The sequence below is a fragment of the Procambarus clarkii genome, chromosome 23, assembly GCF_040958095.1.
Source record: "Procambarus clarkii isolate CNS0578487 chromosome 23, FALCON_Pclarkii_2.0, whole genome shotgun sequence".
Lineage (NCBI taxonomy): Eukaryota > Metazoa > Arthropoda > Malacostraca > Decapoda > Cambaridae > Procambarus > Procambarus clarkii.
In genome coordinates this window covers 9,154,684-9,181,191 of record NC_091172.1, presented here as the reverse complement: position 1 = coordinate 9,181,191, position 26,508 = coordinate 9,154,684, and the positions used below count along the sequence as shown (strand labels likewise).

Here is a 26,508-nt window from a genome sequence, read left to right as displayed (position 1 = left end):
CCTCTGGCTTAGTCTGTTAGGTTAAGAAATGACACATTAAATTAACAGTTTTCTTGACGTTTTGAAAATTTAGGAGAACTTGCTGCCCTTCTAACCTACCTGAGGAACTAAAACTTGCTGTTTTGGCTCCATTTCATTTTCGGTCTATTTCATTTTAATTTTTTTCCATTTTCTAGTACGGCAATTTTTAGCCGTAGCGCATATGAGCGAAACGCGACGTTGTTTGTAAGAGGACGGGTTATAATTTGTAAGAGGTTCAGTTGTATGCAGTGCGAGAGATAAGGGAGCAGCGAGGGGGAGGGGGGTGGGGGTGAGGTTGGGGAAGAAGGAGGTGACTAAGGGGAAGGGGTCGATGGGTTCATGGGGGAGCAAAGATTGGAAAAAGGGTGGAAAGAGATATGAAGATACCCGAGGGGTAGCTGAGGTGAAGGGGAGAAGACAGGGCGGGAAAGGGGGAAGAGGGGTAAAGGGGGTGGGAGGGGAAGCTATGTAGAGAGAAATGAGGGTGTTGGGGAACAGACAGACTACCCCGGGCACCACCGATTACACCCCCATCCCCCCTCTTCGGATAAGATATATGAAGGAAAGAACAAGCTGCAGACTAAACTTACTGGTCGTGATGTTTGGACACAACGACTGGCGCCATACACAACATTATCACGACATGTTACACTCACACAACCCGGCCCAGCATAGACTACGCAGTCCCGTCCTTCTCACTCTCTCTCAGAAAAGAAGAATCAACACCCTGGAAACTGTTCAAAACAGTCAACACCCCGGCAGGTGGTGTTAAGTATTACTAGGAAGTGCTGCAGGTGGTGTTAAGTATTATTAGGAAGTGCTGCAGGTAAAGGTAAGTACAACTAGGAAGGAAGTGTTGCAGGTGAAGGTAAGTACAACTAGGAAGGAAGTGCTGCAGGTGGAGGTAAGTACAACTTGGAAGGAAGTGCTGCAGGTGGAGGTAAGTACAACTAGAAAGGAAGTGCTGCAGGTGGAGGTAAGTACAACTAGGAAGGAAGTGCTGCAGGTGGAGGTAAGCACAACTAGGAAGTGTTACGGTACCTCTTTATGAACTACAACCTCCGTGTTTTTGCAGAGGTCGCGTACGAGTCTTTCCGAGTCACCCATTGACCTCAGGGACTAGCAGTTCCTCCGAGAACTGCCAGAACCACCAAATATCCCCAGAGGGAGGCAAAGTGAAATGAGGAGGATGTAACGGGCGTGTAAACCCATGTTAACCCTCTCACTGTGTTACGCCGTCAGCCTTTACTCATTGGGGCTGAATGAAAACACCTCCTCACTCAAGTACCAAGAAACAGACCCTCAGATCAATGTCTGCTCTCCAAGTAGCAGATAAACAAATTCAGAGAAGCAAGGATACCCTGTGTTATTCTTGCTGGTCGCCTCTGGCTGAAGCTATCACTGGCAGCATAGTCAACACCATGCACTGGTGTACCTTTAGTCCACGTCCTGAACACCCACATGCTTAGCCAGCAACCAAATGTTGACACGACAGCCACCTCTTCTCTTACCTCCAGCTTAGTCTCTCTCTCTCTCTCTCTCTCTCTCTCTCTCTCTCTCTCTCTCTCTCTCTCTCTCTCTCTCTCTCTCTCTCTCTCTCTCTCTCTCTCTCTCTCTCTCTCTCTCTCTCTCTCTCTCTCTCTCTCTCTCTCTCTCTCTCTCTCTCTCTCTCTCTCTCCAATTTATATTTCGAAATTTCCCCGCAGTGTCACTGGGTTTAACTTCCCTTAGTACTCAGTAGCGCCTGGGTTTACCACCGCCCGTACTTGTAGCAATGAAATTGTAGGGATTTGCAAACACATCTTAAAATGACAATGACATTTACTAATAAATTAATTATATATATACCACCAGCAAGAGTAGCCTCATCTGCCACAAAATATACATTAAATTAATCACCCTTAGTTCAGTTAAATCAAAGTTTACTTTATTGGGTCTGCGGGCTGCTCCAAGCCTATTGGACTAAGCTCTCACAAGTAGGGCTTGGGGAGTAGAACTCCCAGAACCCTATCAAGCAGGTATCCCCTTTGCGGTATACCTGCAACTCTGGCAAATATTTAGTACTTTACTGAATAAATCTCTACAATTAATAATAAAGCGTTGAAATTCATAATTTATGCGTCCCAGTACATCCTAACATTGATAATTATATGCATCAATTCCAATTGTTTCATTTAGGAAACACCTGACTTTAAAGGGTAAGAGGGGGGGGGGAGTTGTTACTTAGCGAACAGCTGATAACAGCCGGAGTGATGAACTTCTGATCATTCCTGTCAAGGCGTTCACTTGAGCTCCTGTGCACATAATCACTGGTCATACTTGTTGACTCACTACTATAATGTCACTCTCCGCCTACACGCTGGCGCTGACAAAATGCTACTGGTCACTGTTCTTGCTGACCATCACATGTCGGGACTGCACTGTCAACTTGAGGAAATCTCACACACACTCCACTGCTCTTCTGAGCACTTGTGGTCTTGGTCACTGCAGCAGACTATGGGGTATATATATATACCCCTCCATAGGTATCCCACTCAACTCAAGTCTTTACACACATCCGCCGCATCGCCAACTAGGCTGCAAGACACTTCAAGGGAAGGAAGCGGTCTATTATCCTCACGCAGTGAACTCAACTTGACAACATACTTGCCCATCTGGCGAAACCTCAGAGCTCGACTGACGTAACCGCTCTTCACAACGTCTGACGTGAACGTGGCACAGTGACATGTGTCCCTTGGTGGGATTCCGCGTCCAGCTCCCTGACAAAGGGGCCATATTTGAGGCGGGGTAGGGGGGGAGGGGGGAAATTCAGTTAGGCTTCGAATTTACTGAAACAGAAACTACTGTAAAATGGTGCAATTTGCACTTCGTCCATGTATTCTAAAATGTTCTCTTGTCCAACTGGTACATGTGCAGGGTGGAGCCGAATGACTCTTGCAGCGGAAACGACAGTATTTTAGACGGCAATTATAACAAAAGGAATAACTGCAGGTGGAGGTAAGTACAACTAGGAAGGAAGTGCTGCAGGTGGAGGTAAGTACAACTAGGAAGGAAGTGCTGCAGGTGGAGGTAAACACAACTAGGAAGGAAGTGCTGCAGGTGGAGATGTGACTGCGGAAACCGCCCACCTCGGAGGGGGGGGGGGGCGTGCCTGATGCATGATAATAACATGGAAACTGCGTGTAAGAAGTTCACAACAAACGCAAATTTCTGAATTTGCGTGGCGGAAAAATGAGTGGCGTGCAGGTGGTGAAGGTACTATGTGCTGAGCTGCCTGCCCCCGCCCACGGGAAGGGTATATGGCGTCCATAATAAACATTTATGTATATAAACTAAGCAATGTAAACCAAGTAATGGCAACACTGGTTGTGAAGAATGGGCAACAGATCTTCCTTGTCTTTTGTTTTCCTTATTTAGTTAGTGTCTCGAAGACGAGGAAAGGGATTTCAGAGTTGCTTTAAGAGTCAGCCCGGCTGTACTAAGCATTTGTTGGTATATTAATTGTTCAATGGTAGCGGAGGCAACATTTTGTGACTGCTGCCACGCAGCCCGCGCTCTGCCTCGCTGCCAGGCATAACACACACACACAAATACATACCCGCATGCACACGCGTGCACACACATACACACCACACCTCGCACCCCACAAACAATATCTCACTGCCACTTCTCCCTCACACATTCCTACACCGCTACACCACATCCTATCCCACCTCCGGCCCGTCACATTCACCCCCCCCCCCTACCACACACAATCCTTACACATCCTCATGCACCTCACACACCCGTTCACTGGAGGCTGAGTGGACAGCGCTTGGGACTCGTAATCCTATGGCCCGGAGATCGATCCCCCGGCGATGGTGGAAACAAATGGCTAGAGTTTCTTTCTGATGCCCATGTTACCTAGCAGTAAATAGGTACCTGGGAATTAGACAGCTGTTACGGGCTGCTTCCTGAGTGTGTACTCACCTATTTGTGCTTGCGGGGGTTGAGCTCTGGCTCTTTGGTCCCGCCTCTCAACTGTCAATCAACAGGTGTACAGATTCCTGAGCCTACTGGGCTCTGTCATATCTACATTTGAAACTGTGTATGGAGTCAGCCTCCATCACATCACTGCCTAATGCATTCCATTTGTTAACTACTCTGACACTGAAAAAGTTCTTTCTAATCCTGTGACTCATTTGGGTATTCAGTTTCCACCAGTGTCCCCTTGTTCGCGTACCATTGTTCGCGTACCCTTGTTCGCGTACCATTGTTCGCGTAATACTGTCGTGATTGTGCAACAGTATTCCACTCTAGAGAGCACTAGCGTCTTGAAAAGCCGAAGGTTGTGGGCATAAGGTGGAAGGTGGTGTACAGGGATCTAAATTCTTCCTTATTTAGGTTCCTAAATGACGTTCTGACTTTTGCTAGTATAGAGTATGCTGCTGACGTTATCCTACTAATATTTGTCACTGGAGTTAGGTTTCACACACACACACACACACACACACACACACACACGCACACACACACACACACACACACACACACACACACACACACACACACACACACACACACACACACACACACACACACACACACACACACACACACACACACACATCACCAAGTATATACAGTTTGTGTACAAGGTGAAGGCAAGACCTTCCATGCCGCGTGTAGCCGGGTTGGGCCGCTGGTGTCCTCCTCCTCCGGCCCTCGGCCACGGTTATATAATATATTCGGTTTATCAATGTTGAAATCGTTGTTGCGATCTCTGCTTTGACCTGAAAGTGTCATAATTTCATAATTTAGGTGTGTTTGCGTGTATGCACATGCGTGCATGTATATGTGTGTACTCACCTAGTTGTGCTTGCGTGAGTTGAGCACTGGCTCTTTGGTCCCGCCTCTCAACTGTCAATCAACAGGTGTACAGGTTCCTGAGCCTACTGGGCTCTATCATATCTATACTTGAAGCTGTGTATGGAGTCAGCCTCCACCACATCACTTCCTAATGCATTCCATTTGTCTACTACTCTGACACTGAAAAAATTCTTTCTAACGTCTCATTTGGGCACTCAGTTTCCACCTGTGTCCCCTAGTGCGTGTGCCCCTTGTGTTAAATAGTCTGTCTTTATCTACCCTATCAATTCCTCTGAGAATCTTGTATGTGGTGATCATGTCCCCTCTAACTCTTCTGTCTCCCAGTGACGTGAGTTTTAATTCCCGTAGTCTCTCCTCGTAGCTCATACCCCTCTGTTCGGGTACTAATCTGGTGGCAAACCTTTGAACATTTTCCAGTTTAGTCTTATCCTTGACTAAATATGGACTCCATGCTGGAGCCGCATACTCCAGGATTGGTCTGACATATGTGGTATACTAAGTTCTGAATGATTCCTTACACAAGTTTCTAAAGGCCGTTCTTATGTTAGCCAACCTGGCGTATGCCGCTGATGTTATCCTCTTGATATGTGCTTCAGGGGACAGGTCTGGCGTGATATCAACCCCTAAGTCTTTCTCTCTCTGACTCTTGAAGTAATTTCATCTCCCAAATGATAGAGTGTATCTGTTCTCCTTCTCCCTACACCTATCTTCATTACATTGCATTTGCTTGGGTTAAACTCTAACAACCATTTGTTTGACCATTCCCTCAGCTTGTCCAGGTCTTCTTGAAGCCTCAAGCTCTCCTCCTCTGTCTTAATCCTTCTCATAATTTTGGCGTCGTCAGCAAACATTGAGAGGAATGAGTCTATACCCTCCGGGAGATCATTTACGTATATCAGAAACAGGATAGGGCCGAGTACAGAGCCCTGTGGGATTCCACTGGTGACTTCACGCCAGTCTGAGGTCTCACCCCTCACTGTAACTCTCTGCTTCCTATTGCTTAGGTGGAGCACTGGAGGAGCTCCACCTTATCCACTGGAGCACCCACACATCTTGTATGTATGTACTCACTTATTTGTACTCGCCTATTTGTGCTTGCGGGGGTTGAGCTCTGGCTCTTTGGTCCCCGCCTCTCAACTGTCAATCAACTGGTGTACAGATTCCTGAGCCTATTGGGCTCTATCATATCTACATTTAAAACTGTGTATGGAGTCAGCCTCCACCACATCACTTCCTAATGCATTCCATTTGTCAACCTCTCTGACACTGAAAAAGTTCCTTCTAACATCTCTGTGGCTCATTTGGGCACTCAGTTTCCACCTGTGCCCCCTTGTGCGTGTGTTCCCTGTGTTAAATAGACTGTCTTTATCTACCCTATCAATTCCCTTGAGAATCTTGAATGTGGTGATCATGTCCCCCCCCCTAACTCTTCTGTCTTCAAGCAAAGTGAGGTTTAATTCCCGTAGTCTCTCCTCGTAGCTCATACCTCTCAGCTCGGGTACTAGTCTGGTGGCAAATCTTTGAACCTTTTCCAGTTTAGTCTTATCCTTGACTAGATATGGACTCCATGCTGGGGCTGCATACTCCAGGATTGGCCTAACATATGTGATATACAAAGTTCTGAATGATTCCTTACACAAGTTTCTGAATGCCGTTCTTATGTTGGCCAGCCTGGCATATGCCGCTGATGTTATCCTCTTGATATGGGCTGCAGGAGACAGGTCTGGCGTGATATCAACCCCCAAGTCTTTTTCTTTCTCTGACTCTTGAAGTATTTCATCTCCCAGATGGTACCTTGTATCTGGCCTCCTGCTCCCTACACTTATCTTTATTAAATTACATTTGCTTGAGTTAAACTCTAACAACCATTTGTTTGACCATTCCTTCAGCTTGTCTAGGTCTTCTTGTGTGTGTGTGTGTATGTGTGTAACAAATTTGAAATAATTTTTTCAGTGTCAGAGGAGTTTTTTTAACAAATGGAATGCATTAGGCAGTGATGTGGTGGAGGCTGACTCCATACACAGTTTCAAATGTAGATTTGATTGAGCCCAATAGGCTCAGGAATCTGTACACCAGTTGATTGATAGTTGAGAGGCGGGACCAAAGAGCCAAAGCTCAACCCCCGCAAGCACAATTAGGTGAGTACACAGATGGAAGACAGAAGAGTAAGTGGAGACATGATCACAACCTACAAAATCCTCAGGGGAATCGACCGGTTAAACAAGGATGAACTATTCAACACTGGTGGTACGCGAACAAGGGGACACAGGTGGAAACTGAGTACCCACACACACACACACCAACAAATATAATAGTTTCAGTAAAGTAGTAGAGGCAATGTGATGACGTCTATTTTCATGCATTCATTTTTGTATTTAATTTTATTATCAATGTAACCGAATGTAATTTGTTGGATATATATGCAAGAGTACGTAGAAGAAAGAGAAAATCGGAGGACTTGTTTTCATTACAGACATGTTTTTAATAAGTAAGAGCAAAGTGCCCAGAGCAAGCGTGAAGTTGACTATCTTTCAGCATTATTTGAGGGTTGTGGACACGCGAGGCCACAAGGGGGAAGATAACAGATCTGGGAGTAATTAATGTTGATATCAGATGCTCGGGTGTAACTCCGCAGGCCTCAGAGTGTGAGAAGTGTTACTGATGTTAACATTTGTATTGTCTGGAAATAAACATTTGATCAAGTGTTGATGGATACATCATGCCTGCTAAATGTTTTGTGTGGAGATATTTTGAATTGGATTATCATAGCTTAGTTTCATATCATGAAATTGTATATACGACCGGTGTTGGGAGGACACTAAGACCAGGCAGCTGATAGCCAGTGAGGGAGTCCGAGTCCCACACAACAGCTGTGAGGGGTTTTCCTCCATGTGAGGGAGGAGGAGGAGCAGACACCTGCCACAATGCACATCATTCCCACCTCTTTGATCACGTGTCAGTTTAATATTGCGCGAGTCTTATATTTCCATATTTTATATATTGATTTCTTGTTTGTGATGAAAATACGTGAAAATGCTCACATTAATTGGGTTCTTTCAACATGTTCTCTTATAAATATTTGTCTTCATTTATTCATTCATTCTACCAAGATATTTTTTTCCAATTTTTGAGTGTAACATTTGTCCTCGTATATAATGTTTTGTTTAATACTGAGTTTACTGCTTTAATTTCTTCCTATTTTAATGTACAATACCTTCTTTATTCATTTAAAATTCTAGTTCCCCATTACTTCATCATTTACCCATTATTACAGCAAACTCCATACGAGCATCACAGGTTTTGAACTTAGTATAACAGATGACAATAGGCTGTGAAACCTTTACACCAATCAATTAAAGGTTATGGCGCGGGACCCCAAGAGCAGCAACCCATCCCCTGCAAATATAACGAGGTGAGTATCAACACATCTTGTGCACTTGTGGCTGGGAGGAGTGTGCTCTCACACTAGGGGTCCCCCCCCCCCCCCCCGGTACTATAGTCCTGTACTAGGATTGTCTTCTTACAAATTACGTCTGAATTTGGCCGTTTGCGCGTATAGCCGAATATGGACGTAATTTAATTAATAAAAAATTTTTTTTTATTTTTTTCTCCATAACAGCAAGGCTCCTCGTGTAGGTTAGGAGGGCAGGAAGTTCTTCTAAGGTTTCAAAACCTCATGAAAACTATTAATTGAAAGTTTCCTCTCCAAACTTAACCGAGTAAGCCGGAGGACTTCAAACAGAAAACGGGACAGTACGTTACTTTCGTGAGCCGATTTCATTTTAAATTACGTCCATTTTTGGCCATACAGATAAACGAGCGATGTTGTTGTTTAAGATTCGCTACTTGGAACAATAAGTTCCAAGTAGCAAGGGCTATGGTGAGCCCGTTGTAGGACTTACCTGGCATTAGAGCGGGGCTGTAACTGTGCAAACGAGGGAAAAAGCGACGTAATTTTAAGATGACGGGTTGGGCACACCACACCCTACTTCTCCTGGGGAATCAACCATGTCACTGGGGTGGGGGGGGGCGTGCTGGGCACCCTTACTACAGACTTGAGTCTCCTGACCGCAGCCCAGTAGCATAACAGGTAGCAGTATAAGGAACAACAAAGACACATTATTCTGGACGGAGGCTTACCATAGCCCGTGCTTCATGCCCCGCTCCTGTGCCAGGTAAGTTACGGGCTCACCATAGCCCGTGCTACTTGGAACTTGTTCCGAGTAGCTGAATCTATAACAACAACATTATTCTGTTAAGAGTGTGAGGCGAGGCTCCGGGAGGTGTGGCAGCCGTGAGCGGGTTGAAGGTCACGTCACTGCTGACGACGACTCTTCAACACCGCCATGTTTCCTACACCACCATCACGGCCCAGTCATGCTTCCCCTGTTTAATTATCTAATTGAGATGTTTGCTGTTGTACTTATCAGCGGTATACGAGCCATTGATCTGATTACTGATAACTTGCGCTTTTATGGTATACAAACTGAAGTTACACGCGAATGCCAACTCTTGTCGAGAAGAAAATTAAATTTTTTTACCTTATAAACAAAAGTATTGTATGGTTTATTTTCTCCATAATATCCCTCCTTTAATCATTGAGGAAGTGGGACCTTATTGTTATATTATACACCATGTGTACAATAGAGGGGAATACAGAGAACATATACGGCATATATAGACACGATAAACGACATTATCGTGGGGCTAGGTATCCTAAGTCTCCTTGTTTCATTTTTTGACTTAATTTTTAACTTACTCTTCACTAGTCATTTACTGAACTTAATTAATTGAGTGCATTAATATTTCTTCAGGTCTTATTAATTATACAGTCATAACTGAACTATTTATAGTTAATAATCATTAGCTTAAATTTGCCTTATGTTTATTATTCAACTTTTTCTTTGATTTCATTTATTACCTAGGTTGCCTAGCCTCGCCATACTCCCTTACTCCATTGTACCCCCTGGCTTTGCCTGTATCTCAAATTGCAAATTGTTACTTACAGTGTACCTGAGAGTACTTGTAAGCAATCTACCTCATTTTTTCTTTTTTTGCTCAATTTGTTTTTGTATTGTATAGTCTTGTTTATATCTTTGTTTTGTATTTCTATATCTTTTGTTTTGTATAGTCCATGTTTATATGTTTTTTCTTTCATTTCATTTATTACCTAGGTTGCCTAGCCTAGCCATACTCCCTTACTCCATTGTATCCCTGTAAGCCCCTTGTAAGCTACCTCATTTTTTTCTTTGTTGTTCATTTTGTGTTTGTTTTGTATAGTATTGTTTATATATTTTTCCCCCTTTTATAGCTTAATTCTACTTTGTAGTTTGCCATTCTTGCCTTGTTTTCCTGCAACCAGCCTTTTTATGCAGACAAGTATAGACCCAGAACTAAACCTCTTATCCACTATCTATGACAATCATCATTTTAATGATCTAAATTGCAGTTATTTTGCAGCACATGATGTAAACAATGTATTAACTCATAATCACAATATCTCTGTAATCAACTTGAACGTTAGATCCCTAGGTAAACACTTCGATGATGTTAGTGCCTTGATTGAAACTATTGACAACAAATTCTCTTTTATTATACTTACTGAAACATGGTTGAAAGAGGATACTACTCAACTCTTTAACATGCCTAACTACTCGGCAATTCACAACTGTCGTCAAATTCAGAGAGGTGGTGGCACTGCTCTTTACTACCACCAAGAACTAACATGCTTAAAAGAAATTAGAACTAGAGACTGCTGTGGGGAGTATATCTTCGCCAGCTTCAGAGTCAAGGGTACCGAGTCTGTCCTGTCTGTGGGTGCAGTCTATAGAATTCCTAACACTGATGTGTCCGAATTCAACTCAAACATTAGAAATCTAATACTAGATAACAGACTGAACAAAAACCATCTAATTATCGCAGGGGACTTTAATATTGACCTCTGCGAGCCTGAACACCCTACTGCTGTTAGCTTCCTCAACTGTATGAATTCCTGCTTCCTCATACCCTTAATCACTAGACCTACTAGAATCACTGATAGTACTGCTACGACTCTAGATCACATCTGGACCAACATAACCTCTCCGCTTACTTGAGGTATAATCACCGACAGCACTACAGACCATTACCCCACATTTCTCTTAACTAACATTAGCAAACCACCTCTAGAGTCAAGGGAGTTAAGTATTAGGCTGCACAATGAAACTGCTATAGACAATTTTATAACTGCTGCTGTTAATGTCAACTGGGAGTCCGAGTTAGGTAACATAGGGGACATCAACCTAGCAGTGCAATCTTTTCTTCAAAAAACTCTTAGCCTTTATAACACCCACTGTCCTATGCTTACAAAACAAGTCACAACCAAAAGGCTTAACAATCCCTGGCTTACAAAGGGAATACTTAAATCCATTAATAAAAAACATGACCTTGAGAAGAAGTATAGGTTAGGAATTGTCTCCAAAGAATTCTCAAAGAATTACTCGTTATTGCTATCTAAGATAATTAGACGAGCCAAAACTAAATACTACGAAGATAAATTTACCCAAATAAAGAGCAACATTAAAAAAACTTGGAGCACAATTTCACAAATATTGGGATCAAAGAAGACTTTAAATAACAAACCAACACTCCTTTCCAATAACGATGGTCAGCTTTCAGCCTCAGATTCTGCTATTGAGTTCAATAGGTTCTTCTCTTCCATTGGGTCATCCCTTGCAAATGATATTCCATCTTCCAGTACTGACGTTAAGGACTATCTTACAGGTAACTATCCACAGTCTCTGTACCTAAAGCCTATTAATTCCACTGACGTCAATGAGATAATCCTTTCCCTTAAAACCAAGTCTAGTGCCCTTGAGGAGATACCAACTTTAATTTACAAAAAAGCCTCCAGATCATTAGCCCCTGCTATTGCATTGCTCTTCAACAAGTCACTTGAACTCCAAACCTTTCCAGATATTCTAAAAAAAAGCTAGAGTAACCCCTGTCCACAAGTGTGGTGATCTCACAGATGTTAACAACTTCAGACCTATATCAATCCTGCCAAACTTGTCAAAAAAATTTGAAAAACTAATCTACAAGCAGCTTTACTCTTATCTAGACAAACACAATATACTTAGCCCTTGCCAATATGGCTTCAGACCCAAAAAAAGCACTAACGATGCACTTATTAGTATGCTTAACTCGATTCATACAGCTCTTGATAAAAATGAGTTCCCTGTTGGGTTATTTGTGGACCTGCATAAGGCTTTTGACACTGTCAACCACCAAAACCTTTTTCTTAAATTACAACATTATGGAGTCAGAGGACACTCCCTGCAATACCTCAAATCCTACCTTACTGACAGGCTCCAGTACGTTTCTGTGAATAATTCAATTTCTCCCACCCTACCCATCAACACTGGTGTTCCTCAGGGCAGCATACTTGGCCCTCTCCTCTTTCTCATCTACATTAATGACCTTCCAAATGCCTCCCAACACCTCAAACCAATTCTATTTGCTGACGACACAACCTTCATTTACCCCAGTCCTGACCCCCTTGCTCCAAATGCCACAGTAAATACTGAGCTAAATAAAGTCCATCTTTGGCTAACTGCCAACAAACTCACCCTTAACATTGACAAAACTGTCTATATTCTGTTTGGCAATAAATCCTCTAATCAAATAAATCTCAAAATAAACAATACCCAAATTTGTAACAAATTAGATGGCAAAATCCTTGGCATTCTCATTGACCACAAGCTGAATTTCCAGGGACACATTCTAAATATATAAAAAAAAAGTTTCAAAAACTGTTGGCATTCTTTCTAAGATCAGATATTATGTACCCCGCTCTGCCCTGGTGACTCTCTATTACTCCCTCATCTATCTACATCTCAACTATGGTATTTGTGCTTGGGGTTCTACTACCCAAAATCATTTACGTCCTCTAATTACTCAACACAAAGCTGCTATTAGGACAATATCCAACTCTGGCCCCAGACATCACTCGGTACCCCTACTCAAATCTCTGAACATGTTAGACATTAAATCACTGCACATTCTCTCATGTGTATTATACATATATAAAACGCTAAACTGTAATGCCAATCCTGATCTCAAAAGCTTCATAGAAGGTTGTAACAGAACCCATGAGCACCACACCAGAAATAAATACAGTTTTGATATTCCAAGACTACGATTTAATCAAACTAGAAATGCTCTACAAATCAAGGGACCCAGAATGTGGAATGACCTTCCCAACCATGTTAAAGACTGTACCTCTCTCAACCAGTTTAAGATAAAAACGAAGCTATACCTAATAAATTCCCTGTAACCTACCTTACCCCTCTATTGTCAACCAATGTCTGTTTTTTTAAAGAGCGCTGTTTGTCGACAGAATTGTATTTGTGCTGCTTTTTCAGCTATGTTTTCATTCCATGTTTTCATTTTATTCTTTATGCTCAATTAGTATTAAGCTTTAGTCATTTAAGTTTTTCATGCCTGAAACGCTTTGCGTAATAGTAGCTTCAGGCATTGTATGTACTAGCCCTATCTATAAATCCATCACTCTTTGTAAAATCTCTTGTATGTATGTACCTTACCTAAATAAACATTGATTTGATTTGATTTGATTTGACGTGAACCACTGTGATCGTCTCAAAGCTCTGCAAACAACCCGGCCTCGACTCATGTCCATTACATCCAGCGGTCAACCCCACAGACGCATTCATAAATGTTAACATGCTGTTCATTCAAAACAGGAATTTTCTCAAATATAAATTAATATTATAATATTTTAGCATATTGTGTATATATATAGGCATAGGTTAGGTTAGGCATTTAGGTTCTGTTGGCGATTATTTGTATTTGTTGTTGTTGAGTTAGGGGCGACGACGATCGTGGGATCGGATGCGCCCAGGCGTACCCGTGAAGGGTGAATCGCAAAGCCAGGAAAGGGGAAATGCTAAGCCAAAACGCAAAACGAGTGACGCCAAGCACTAGAAACTAATATGCCACACGGCAAAGCTACGCACAAAGGGAGAGGCAGAAGCACATAAGAGAACAGGGCAAACAAACAGCCAGAAGGGCACACAGCATGTCAGAGCAAATACACAAGAAATCAGAGCATTGGCCCGCGGGAATCTTACATTGAACGCCTCCCAGAGCACCCATTGCCAAGGGTCTCGTCCATCCACCGGGGATGCCATAACATCCGGAACCGGGGCAACAAACACCTGCAAACTGGGGACCCAGATGGTAGAACTCATGAGGCGAGAAGTCGCCACTCGCCCCCACAGGAAGGGAACTTGCCCCCCACGAAAGCACTCCGGTCCGTCAGACAGCAGTAACTCGGCAATCTTCGACCAGTGACCCAGTGGCATCACAGACGCCGGCAACACGTCCCCCAGGGCCCCAACGCACACCCGCACCACAGGGGTACTCGCGGCCCCGGGCACACCACCAGACGACAGCAGGGAACCCGGACGGCGCGCATCCTTCCATAACGTCACCACCAGGCCACGCCCAGCACCAGAGTCCACACCATCCCTGGCAGCGGAAGCCACCACCCCCACTGTGGAGAGTCCCCCCAGCGGAGAAAGAACCGAAGGCACGTCCGAGACACAGGCACCAGCACCGGCAGGCACATGGACCTCCGCCACCACGAACCGCGGAGACATCGACGCATCCGTATCCACACTGTCAACATCCGAAGCCCCACAGTCACTGAAGTCACCAGCGTCGGCCCAGGAAGAAGACGAATGCCGGGAACGTTTGGGCACCGGCCGGATATCGTCAGAGCCGGTAAGTGACCCAGAAACACGGGTACCACGAGCCGAAGGAACCGACGCCAGGACGGCAGCAGCCTCTACCACAGGGGGAACCGGGCCACACACAGCAAGAGGCTCCGCAGCCACCCCAGCACCAAGCACATCCGGGACCCGAATCACGGACACAGGGCCAGGCGCAGCATCAGAAGACGAGGGAGAAGACAGCGACGGCACACAGGAAGGCCCACGGGAGCAGCCAGCGACAGGATCAGGCAGACCAACCGACGGTACCGCAAGAACCGGAGGAGGGACGGCAACAACCGGAGGAAAGGCAGGCGCCGCCGAGGAAGCAGCAGCAGCGAACGGGACGCTCCCCTCCTCACCCCTGGAGTCCTCCTCCAGAGGGAGCGGCGGGAAATCCTCCTCACGGAACAAGTTCACAGGAGCGACCGGATCAGCAGTACACCCGGCAGCCTGATGCCCCAACAAGCCACACCGGAAGCAAGTACGGGGTTGCCGGGCATAAAACACACGCACGTAGTACCCCAACAGCCGGACAGAGCACGGTATGTCCGACCTCAGTCGCATCCTGAGGGTCCGAATGTTGGTCTTCACACCCGAATACGTGCCAGACGACAGGGAGTTCATCCGCACACTGACGCCGGAGCCATACCTCTGGAAGAATCGCCGGAGGAGAGTCTCAGGAAACTCCATGGGGGCGCCATGAACACTGACATACGTCACAGCACCACTACGGTCTGAAATGGTCACAGACCCGGTGCCGTCCTGTAACTGCAAAGTACGTCCCTCGTACCTCTGTAAGAAAGCACGGTACACCGCCTCACCCACAAACTTGATAACAACACGGTGAGCAGTTACCAGCTCAATGCCATATACGTCCCCACCGGGACACGAAGCATGTCACTCAACACCACGTCCACCAGCGGGTAACCAGCACGGCCAGTAAACTCCAATCCGATGGAGTTTAACCGCACAACAGCGGGAATAGGGCCGCCCATCGCAAAACACGCCACGTCCCCACCACCAGGAACAGCAGGGAGCTTATTTGTATTTGTAGTACGTGGGTGAAGCATTTACAGCGTTGTGCTTCGAACAAAATTCGTCAGTGAAGCATTTATTCCGGAAGTGTTCGAACGAAATCAGTTGTGAGTCGTGTGTAAACCGTTTTTTATTCATAAACAGGGGGTTTAGCAGATTCAGGGAATCATTTTTGGGTCTTTGGAGGGCGGGCTACTCCAAATGTACTCACTAGAAAGGAGACAAGAGCGATGTCAATTAATATACACATGCAAAATACTGGAGGGCCAGGATCCAAATCTTCACAGTAAAACAACATCATACTGGAGTGAACGATATGGAAGGAAATGCAGAATAGAACCAGTGAAGAGCAGGGGTGCCATAGGCACAATCAGAAAACACTTTATAGAGATAAGAGGTCCACGGTTGTTCAACATTCTCCCAGCGAGTATAAGAAATATTGCCGGAACAACCGTGGACAACTTCAAGATAAAACTAGATAGTTTCCTTCAAGAAGTTCCGGACCAACTTGGCTGTGGTGGATATGTGGGCCTGCGGGCCACTTCAAGCAACAGCCTGCTGGACCAAGCTATGACACGGGAAGGGGGGGTGATAGATACTATGACACGGAGTGATAGTTACTTTGGCACGGGGGTGATAGTTACTAGTTCTGCTGACTATTTATCAGTAAAAATGTGTTTACATTGAGTCAAATCTACATCAGCAGATGTGACAGACTCCCAGAGGTACTTGTAGCCGAGCCTAAGCCTAGCAGTGGTGACATCTAAAAGTCTGCTAACCTTATTGGATGACCCCATAGACGTGCGGTACTTCCTGCATAATAGAATGATGATAGATAGAGGAACTGGTGTGAATTTCACTTTGCCTCAAATCTACGAGATTTTGTTGATGTTCCCGGAATATTACTGCTCAAAGACAGTCCAAGATGGTAATCAATTCCTACTTTACGAGAAAAGGTTTTGGCCAACTCACCAGTTCCATCATGCATTTGGAGACCAATATGGGAAGGAATCAACAAGAGACAAACTCTGACTCCATCAGTGATTATTTCATTATATCTGTGTCTAGCTTCAGAGATAAGCACATCACAGTTATGCCTTGGGGAGCTGAGGGCAGTCAAGGATGACAAGGAGTCACTTACAATTAGCGTGTCAACTTTGGATTCATATACGCGCTCGAGTGCAAGGATTACAGCAACCAATTCTGTTGGTTGACATCATTTTGCCATTTCTCACATTTGCGCCATAGCTTGGATGGTAGGCTGACACAGTCTTGAGAGCACGGAGCCTCTCTCTACATTGACGACCCAGTCTGGCTACAACACTGCGGTACAGTGGAACCTCAAGACCAAGGTATTTATATCTGGTTACATAGTCGAGCAGAGAGCCATCAAGCAGATACATTTTGCGAACAGCCCCACCCCGTCTGGGTGGGCGTCGGTTCAGGATCTTTGTTTTCTCTACCGAGATGACTAAACCTAGTTCCTGACATGTGTGCAATACAGAGTTCAGAACATTTTGGGTGTTGATGCCAGTCAGGAGATATGTCAAGATACCAGTTCCAGGTACAAGCAATAGTTGAGTGTAGTAGAGTTACTTCGTATATGGGGTGGGATGTAGAGAACATATTGCTACAGGTCTTGATAAGACGAATCTTCCGATATCCCACATGCCCATAGTCGAGTGATAAATCACCAGGATATTAAGTAGCCGATAGCCCCGGACTACTGAGGATATCAGAGGGATAGATTTTATTCTTTAAATATTATATTACTAGTATGAATTTGATGAGTTCACATATGTTAAATTAAGATAATGAATGGTGCAGTAGATACACGTGCATGAGTATGAAAAGGAATCATCTATATACATATAAATATACATGATTTATTAGTCCTAAGAAGGAGTGAAAATTTTGGACAGGATAGACTCCTGATGAGACTAGTATATTAAGGTAATATTGATACTATAAATATTTATTGACTATATCTCATATTGATTTATGGAGTGTTTATTCTATTATTATTATTATTATTATTATTATTATTATTATTATTATTATTATGGGGTATTCTAAGTTGTTGTTTATGCTTTATTGTTGCTAGGTAGAAAGTTTTATTAGTAATTTGGTGGACTGACAGAAATATTTATATTACTGAGATATAATACTAACGTCTTTATATATTTGATTTCTAGTGTTGATATCTGTGTCCAAAGTGAATTTAGACGGGGTAGAAATAGCCTAAGCTACTCTATCCCTTTGAGATGTATTTTTTGTCACTAAACGTACTTGAACTTGAAGTGAATTTATTATTTGAGATTACTGTTATAATGTTGATTTGACTATGTGATTTGGAACAAACAAATGTGTTGACAGTAGAAAGGTCTTAAGACTAGTTTATAGTGAGAGAGCAATGAGTAAATTTGTGATTAACTACAGAGCACTAGGCTGTCGAGGATAAATTATATAATGAACTATTTATAAACTATAGAAAAAGTGATTTTACAGTGTGGATGTAATAAAGATATCTTAAGTATATACATTTATTGATTATTGCTGAGTGTTGAGAGACGTGGTTGTACTATTTATATATTATCCAGTAAATGGTACACAGAGTAAGTATTATTGCTCCCTGCCTTTGTCTGCACATTCTAACTAACCTGATTATAAGATTATAGTGGGAAAGAACCGGAAGGTGAAGGTTTGAAATAAACATCAGGAAACCAAGGACATCAGGGAGGCTAACAAAGTGTGCGCATCAGGCTACAGGCAGTCGGCAAGAATCTCACTCCCTGATTTGGGAGAGAGTTACTCTGATTTTACTCCAGGAGTCGCCTGCAAGAAAATGGTAGCTGCCGTCCTCTCGCAGGTGTTCGATAATTTATATTTTTATGTAAGGGCAGGACTTACTGTTACGCTTAGGAGGACCTAGTCAACATTTGAAGGCTCTGTCTACGAGTTGGACATCCTCGACTTTACATTTGGGGGGCCGGCGGAGGATGGAAAGAATCCCCAACTTCACATTTGGGGGCTCGCGTACGGAACAGGTGAGAATCCTCTACCTTACAGTGTGTACTCACCTTGTTGTACTCACTTGTAGGAGATTAACGGTTGAGAGGCGGGATCAAAGAGCCAAAGCTCAACGCCTGCAAGCACAACTAAGTGAGTACTTAGTAGCTTGCGTGGGTTGAGCTCTTTGGTCCCGCCTCTCAACTGCTAATCAACTGGTGTACAGGTTCCTGAGCCTACTGGGCTCTATCATATCTACATTTTAAACTGTGTATGGAATCTGCCTCCACCACATTACTGCCTAATGCATTCCATTTGTTAAATACCTTGACACTGAACAAATTCTTTCTAATGTCCATGTGGCCCATTTGGGTACTCAGTTTCCACCAATGTCCCTTTGACCGTGTTCCATCCCATACTAAATAGTTTGTATTTGTCCACCTGTCAATTCCTCTGAGAATTTAGTAGGTGGTGATCATGCCTCCCCTAACTCTCCTGTCTTCCAGGGACTTGAGGTTTAGTTCCGGTAGCCTTTTAGTGTAACTCATACCTCTCAATTCTGGGACTATCCTGGTGGCATACCACTGAATCCTCTCTAGCTTTATCTTGTGTTAAATAGATATGGACTCCAGGATTGATCTGACATAAGTGGTATATAAGGTTCTGACTGAATCCTTACACAAGTTTCTGTTGGCCAATCTTGCATATGCTGCTGATGATATCACTTTGATGTGGGCCTCTGGGGACAGATTCGGTGTGATATCAACCCCCACATTTTGCAGGCGATGAGTCACAATAACGTGGCTAAAGTATGTTGACCAGACCACACACCAAGATTTTTTTCTTTATTTGACTCTTGCAGGATTTCTTCTCCCAGATGGTCCCTTGTGTTCAGCCTTCTGCTCCCTTCACCTAATTTCATCACGTTTCACTTTCCTGAGTTAAACTTTAATAGCCATTTTCTAAAAAATTCTTCCAGTTTGTCTAGGTTGCCTTGTGGTCTCTTCATCTGTCTTGATTCTTCTCATAATTTATGCATCATCATCAAACATTGAGAGGAATGAGTCTATACCGTCATTCCGAATATATAAGAAGCAGTATGGGTCCAAGTACAGAGCCCTGTGGGACTCTGCTGGTGACATCTTGCCACTCAGATGTCTCCCCCTTCATGGTTACTCCCTGTTTCCTGTTGCTTAGATACTCCCTTATCCACTGGAGCACCTTCCTTTTTATTCCTGCCTGTTTCTCCAACTTTTGTAACAGCCTCTTATGAGGTGCTGTGTCAAAGGCCTTCTGACAGTCTAAGAAAACACAATATCCCCACCCTTCTCTTTCTTGCCTAATTTTTGTCGTCTGGTCGTAGAATTCTATTCAACCTGTGAGGCCCGATTTACCATCCCTAAACCCACGCTGGTGGTGTGTTATAAAGCTCCTTCTCTCCAGATCTTCTTCGAAAGTTTTCCTTACGCTCTTCTCCATCACCTTGCATGGTATATAAAGAACACTGTCCTGTATGTCAGTGTCTCTTACCTGTCACCTTTTTTGTATTCTGCGACTACATCATGCATTCCATTTGTCCATCATATCTTGGACTATTTTTTATCTAATTTCTTCCTCCCACTGCACTTCTCCCAAATAGTTCCTTATTCTCCTAAATTCCCCATTCCTGTAGTCAACTCTCCTTTCCCGGACCTCTTGTCCCATGATCACAATTTTAAGTTCCATCATGTGGTCAAAGACTAGGACACAGTGGTCACTGGCTCCTAGAGGTATTTCATGTCCCAAATTCTCGATGTCTTCTACGTTCTGTGTGAAAATCAGGTCTAATAGGCTCGGTGTATCCTTCTCCTCTTTCCCTTCTGTTGTGTTGTTCCCTTCACATGTTGTGTTAGGAAATTCCTGTCTATAATATCTACTAACTTTGCTCCCCACGTTTCGTCCCCGCTATGGGGATTCCTTGATTCTCAATTTACCTCTCCATGATTTTGGTCCCCAATGACCAGCAGTTTCGCTCTCACACTGTGAGCTAATGTTGCTGCCTTCTGCAGTTCATCAATACATGCCTTGTTGTTATCATCATACTCCTGCCTGGGTCTTCTACTGTTTGGCGGGGGATTGTAGAGTATCAAGATTACAATTTTCTTCCCATCTACTGTCAGAGTTCCATGTATGAAGCTTGTGCTTTCATTGGTACCCAGAATTTCTAGGGCTTCAAACTTCCATTTCTGCTTTATTAGGAGTGCCACTCCCCCTCCCTGTCTCAGTGTCCTTTCTTCTCTTATCACCTGGTACCCCTTTGGAAAGATACCATCCGAGATCATGCCATTTATTTTAGTATTCACTATTGCAACTATCTCAGGATCTGCCTCACTAAATCTTTTTTTATCTCTTCTGCTTGATTGCTTTTGATTCATGTGTGTGTGTGTGTGTGTGTGTGTGTGTGTGTGTGTGTGTGTGTGTGTGTGTGTGTGTGTGTGTGTGTGTGTGTGTGTGTGTGTGTGTGTGTGTGTGATTACTCCAGCAACACGTGTGTGGCTCTGAGTAATCACCTGTCGCTGAACACTTGTACTCTGGACACTATAATCATGTGTACACCCCTACAGGTGTTCAGAGAGGAGGGGTGTACTTACCTAGTTGTGCTTGCGGTGGTTGAGCTCTGGCTCTTTGCTCCCGCCTCTCAACGGTCAATCAACTAACGTACAGGTTCCTGAGCCTACTGGGCTCTATCATATCTACATATGAAACTGTGTATGGAGTCAGCCTCCACCACATCACTTCCTAATGCATTCCATTTGTCAACTACTCTGACACTGAAAAAAATCTTTCTAACGTCTCTATGGCTCATTTGGGCACTCAATTTCCACCTGTGTCCCCTAGTGCGTGTGCCCCTTGTGTTATAAAGTCTGTCTTTATTTACCCTATCAATTCCTCTGAGAATCTTGTATGTGGTGATCATGTTCCCTCTAACTCTTGTGTCTCCCAGTGACGTGAGGTTTAATTCCCGTAGTCTCTCCTCGTAGCTCATACCCCTCAGTTCGGGTACTAGTCTGGTGGCAAACCTTTGAACCTTTTCCAGTTTAGTCTTATGCTTGACTAGATATGGACTCCATGCTGGAGCCGCATACTCCAGGATTGGTCTGACATATGTGGTATATAATGCTTTGAAAGATTCCTTACACAAGTTTCTATAGGCCGTTCTTATGTTAGCCAACCTGGCATATGCCGCTGATGTTATCCTCTTGATGTGAGCTTCAGGGGACAGGTCTGGCGTGATATCAATCCCCAGGTCTCTCTCTCTCTGACTCTTGAAGTATTTCATCTCCCAAATGATACCTTGTATCTGGTCTCCTGCTTCCTACACCTATCTTCATTATATTACATTTGCTTGGGTTAAACTCTAACAACCATTTGTTCGAACATTCCTGCAGCTTGTCCAGGTCTTCTTAAAGCCTCAAGCTGTCCTCCTCTGTCTTAATCCTTCTCATAATTTTGGCGTCGTCAGCAAACATTGAGAGGAATCAGTCTATACCCTCTGGGAGATCATATACGTATATCAGAAACAGGATAGGTCCGAGTACAGAGCCCTATGGGACTCCACTGGTGACTTCACGCCAATCTGAGGTCTCACCCCTCACAGTAACTCTCTGCTTCCTATTGCTTAGGTACTCCCTTATCCACTGGAGCACCCTACCAGTTACTCCTGCCTGTTTCTCCAGCTTATGCATCAGCCTTTTATGGGGTAGTGTGTCAAAGGCTTTCCGACAGTCCAAAAAATGCAGTCCGCCCATCCTTCTCTTTCTTGCTTAATCTTTATCACCTGATCGTAGAATTCTATTAAGCCTGTAAGGCAAGATTTACCCTCCCTGAACCCTGTTGATGGGTTGTCACGAAGTCTCTTCTCTCCAGATGTGTTACTAGATTTTTCTCGCGATCTTCTCCATCACCTTGCATGGTATACAAGTTAAGGACACTGGCCTGTAGTTCAGTGCCTCTTGTCTGTCACTCTTTTTGTATATTGGGACTACATTAGCCGTCTTCCATATTTCTGGTAGGTCTTCCATTTCCAGTGACCTACTATACACTATGGAGAGTGGCAAACAAAGTGCTCCTGCACACCCTTTCAATACCCATGGTGAGATTCCGTCCAGCCCAACAGCCTTTCTCACATCCAGCTCCAATAGGTGCCTCTTGACCTCATCTCTTGTAATTTCAAACCCTTCCAAGGTCGCCTGGTTGGCTGCCACCTCTCCTGGCGCCGTGACCTCTCCTTGTTCTATTGTAAAGACCTCCTGGAACTTTTGTTGAGTTCTTCACACACCTCTTTGTCATTCTCTGTGTACCTGTCTTCACCCGTTCTAAGTTTCATCACCTGTTCCTTCACTGTTATTTTCCTCCTGATGTGACTGTGTAGTAACTTTGGTTCGGTTTTGGCTTTATTAGCTATATCATTTTCATACCTTTTCTCAGCTGCTCTTCTCACACTAACATACTCGTTCCTGGCTCTCTGGTATCTCTCTCTACTGTCTGGTGTTCTGTTAATACGGAAGTTCCTCCACGCCCTTTTGTTCAGTTCCTTTGCTTTCATACATTCCCTATTAAACCACAGATTCTTCTTTTGCTTCTCGGTTTTTTCCCGTCGGGCTGGGATAAACCTGTTTACCGCCGCCTGACACTTTTGGGTGACATAGTCCATCATGTCTTGTACGGACTTAGTTCTGAGTTCTGTGTCCCATGGTATATCCCTTAGGAATTTATTCATCTCCTCACAGTTTCCCTTTCGGTACGCCAGCCCTTTGTTTCCCAGTTCTTTTTGGGGGGAGATAATTCTTAGCTCAACCAGGTACTCAAAGCTCAATACGCTATGATCATTCATTCCCATGTATGGAATGGTGTATGCGTGTGTGTGTGAACACGCATACACAGATTCAACAAGAACAAGCCTTGCTTCCACAAGAAGCAACGTACAATGCCTTAAGTCAAATTGATGCTTTGGTCAGAGAGCGTTCCCTTTCCCAGATTATTTACACTTGTGGTTTCTTGCACCAGTCCCCATGGTGCAGCTGGAAGTGCAGTTGTTGTGACAGCGAGAGATGAATACAGCTCCTTCTCCCATGAGTGTGGAGCGCGTCTCAGTAACTGGGCCTCCACTCTTCAAACAGAATTGGTTGCCATAATCCTTGCACTCGAACGCGTATATAAATCAAAGTTGACACGCTAATTGTAAGCGACTCGTTGTCATCCTTGACTGCCCTCAGCTCCCTAAGGCATAACTGTGACGTGCTTATCTCTGAAACTAGACACAGATATAATGAAATAATAAATGATGGAGTCAGACTCTGTCTCCTGTGGATTCCTTCCCATATTGGTCTCCAAATGTATGATAGAACTGATGAGTTGGCCAAGACTTTTGCTCATAAAGTGGGAATTGATTACCATTTTCGACTGCCTTTGAGCAGCCTGAAAGCAGCAATATTCCAGGAACATCAACAAAATCTCGTAGATTTGAGGCAAAGTGAAATTCACACCAGTTCCTCCACCTATCATCATTCTATTATGCAGGAAGAGCCGCACGTCTATGGGTCATCCAATAATGTTAGCAGACTTCTAGATGTTAACACTGCTAGGCTTAGGCTCGGCTACAAGTACCTCTGGGAATTTGTAACATCTGCTGATGTAGACTTGACTAAGTGTAAACTCTGTCAGCAGAACTATTCGCATACTTTGCGTCATTATATAATGGAATGTAAAAAAATCGCGGAATTCAGAGAATTCACCATCAATGTAGTCCAAGAAATGTATAAGTATTTCATTCATAATGATGTACTGCCAGGAATCTTAGCGAAGTATCCAAAATTTGCTAACTGTAGGTGCAGCCCGCACATGACTGTAGGTGCAGCCTGCACATGACTGTAGGTGCAGCCTGCACATGACTGTAGGTGCAGCCCGCACATGACTGTAGGTGCAGCCTGCACATGACTGTAGGTGCAGCCTGCACATGACTGTAGGTGCAGCCTGCACATGACTGTAGGTGCAGCCTGCACATGACTGTAGGTGCAGCCCGCACATGACTGTAGGTGCAGCCTGCACATGACTGTAGGTGCAGCCTGCACATGACTGTAGGTGCAGCCCGCACATGACTGTAGGTGCAGCCTGCACATGACTGTAGGTGCAGCCTGCACATGACTGTAGGTGCAGCCTGCACATGACTGTAGGTGCAGCCTGCACATGACTGTAGGTGCAGCCTGCACATGACTGTAGGTGCAGCCTGCACATGACTGTAGGTGCAGCCTGCACATGACTGTAGGTTCAGCCTGCACATGACTGTAGGTTCAGCCTGCACATGACTGTAGGTGCAGCCCGCACATGACTGTAGGTGCAGCCCGCACATGACTGTAGGTGCAGCCTGCACATGACTGTAGGTGCAGCCTGCACATGACTGTAGGTGCAGCCTGCACATGACTGTAAAGCTGCCGCCCAGTTGGGTGGGTGTGGGCCGCCGGGAGGGTGAGAAATGTAATGTAACCCCCCCCCCCCACCCCCCCCCCTTGGTTCAACAGGAACTGCAGGAGGGTATTGTTTACTGTCAGATGAACGGTGCATTAGGTGAGAGGAAACATACCCACTCATTTATGCCCCGCCTCGGAATCGAATTCGAGATCCCTGATAGTGAGTCGAGAAGGAAGCCAACAATAACCACAGTACAGTAGTGTTACATGACTACTGTACCACTGTAACCTGATGACAGAGTTGAGGCAAACGACGCACATCTTGCCCGGAACAGCTGTAAATTTCTTGAATATGACTGGGGGTGCGGGATGGGTATGGGGTGCATAATAAACGACTCAATTATCTAACTGGTTCCAGAACCGATTATGTCACTAACCTTGCAGCCACTGTCCTCAATATGGGTATGATATCTGGTTGATACCTGGTATGGTATCAACAGTAAACTAATGAAATCATTCACTCTACGGCTGCAATAAATATATGGCGCACAGCTCCACCAACGCCACACTATTGTCTGCTGACGAGGGAGAATACCGACGGCTGTTTACTCAGTCACGGACGTATAAACAATCTCTTAAACGCGGTCTCTTTAACTGGATGCCAATAACGCCATCCTACACAGTGCCTACTACTCCATACGACCACTGGCAGGGCAACCACCCCACCAATAACTTCGCTCTAAATACAAATAACGTAAATGACAACGTTTGTTTGGGTGAAGACGATGCCAAACATACAACAAGACGAGGAGTACGTATGACAACATACAACATGATATTCACACTGGCGATGGTATACACAAACAGGGTCCTGGTCAGAGTACCTGAATACCAGAGGTGATTGGGTGTGTGGGGGGGGGGCGGTGTATCACTCACATCACAGTGGAGATAATGTTGGCAGGAGCCTCATGCAGGAGGGGAGTACACCGGAGCAGCGCACAGTGTGGCGGACACGGCCGGGCGGTGCACCTCCCGTGACAGACGCGGGGTAACTGAGGCCGGGGAGTGAGGGACAGTGGTGTACAGCCTCCCATCCCTCTCTCCCCCCACATGCCTGCGACACCGCCTCACTTCCCCTCTCTTCTGCACACAACATGTACTTCCTCCTAACGAACTCAAGTTACGGGCTCACCATAGCCCGTGCTACATGGACACTTCGTTCTGAGTAGCTAAATCTAAAGTGACAACAAAGAACTCAAGCACACTGCGTCATATTTCACATTTTCTGCATCACTCCATCTCTCCTAACACTATGTTCAGTATAGGACATCCCAAAGCTTCGATCGCGTGATATT

The 26,508-nt window shown here is 44.6% G+C and overlaps 1 protein-coding gene across 1 annotated transcript in view; it reads right to left on the bottom strand.

Annotated features, from left to right (window-relative positions):
• The window catches only part of LOC123764046 (protein Star), a 77,501-nt gene extending 51,211 nt beyond the window's left edge, over positions 1-26,290 (bottom strand). The window contains exon 1 of the mRNA XM_045751532.2: positions 26,090-26,290. Within this exon, the coding sequence (XP_045607488.1) occupies positions 26,090-26,265 (176 nt within the window). The 5' untranslated portion in view covers positions 26,266-26,290. The remainder of the gene's footprint in view (positions 1-26,089) is intronic.
• Between the last annotated feature and the right edge of the window lie 218 nt (positions 26,291-26,508).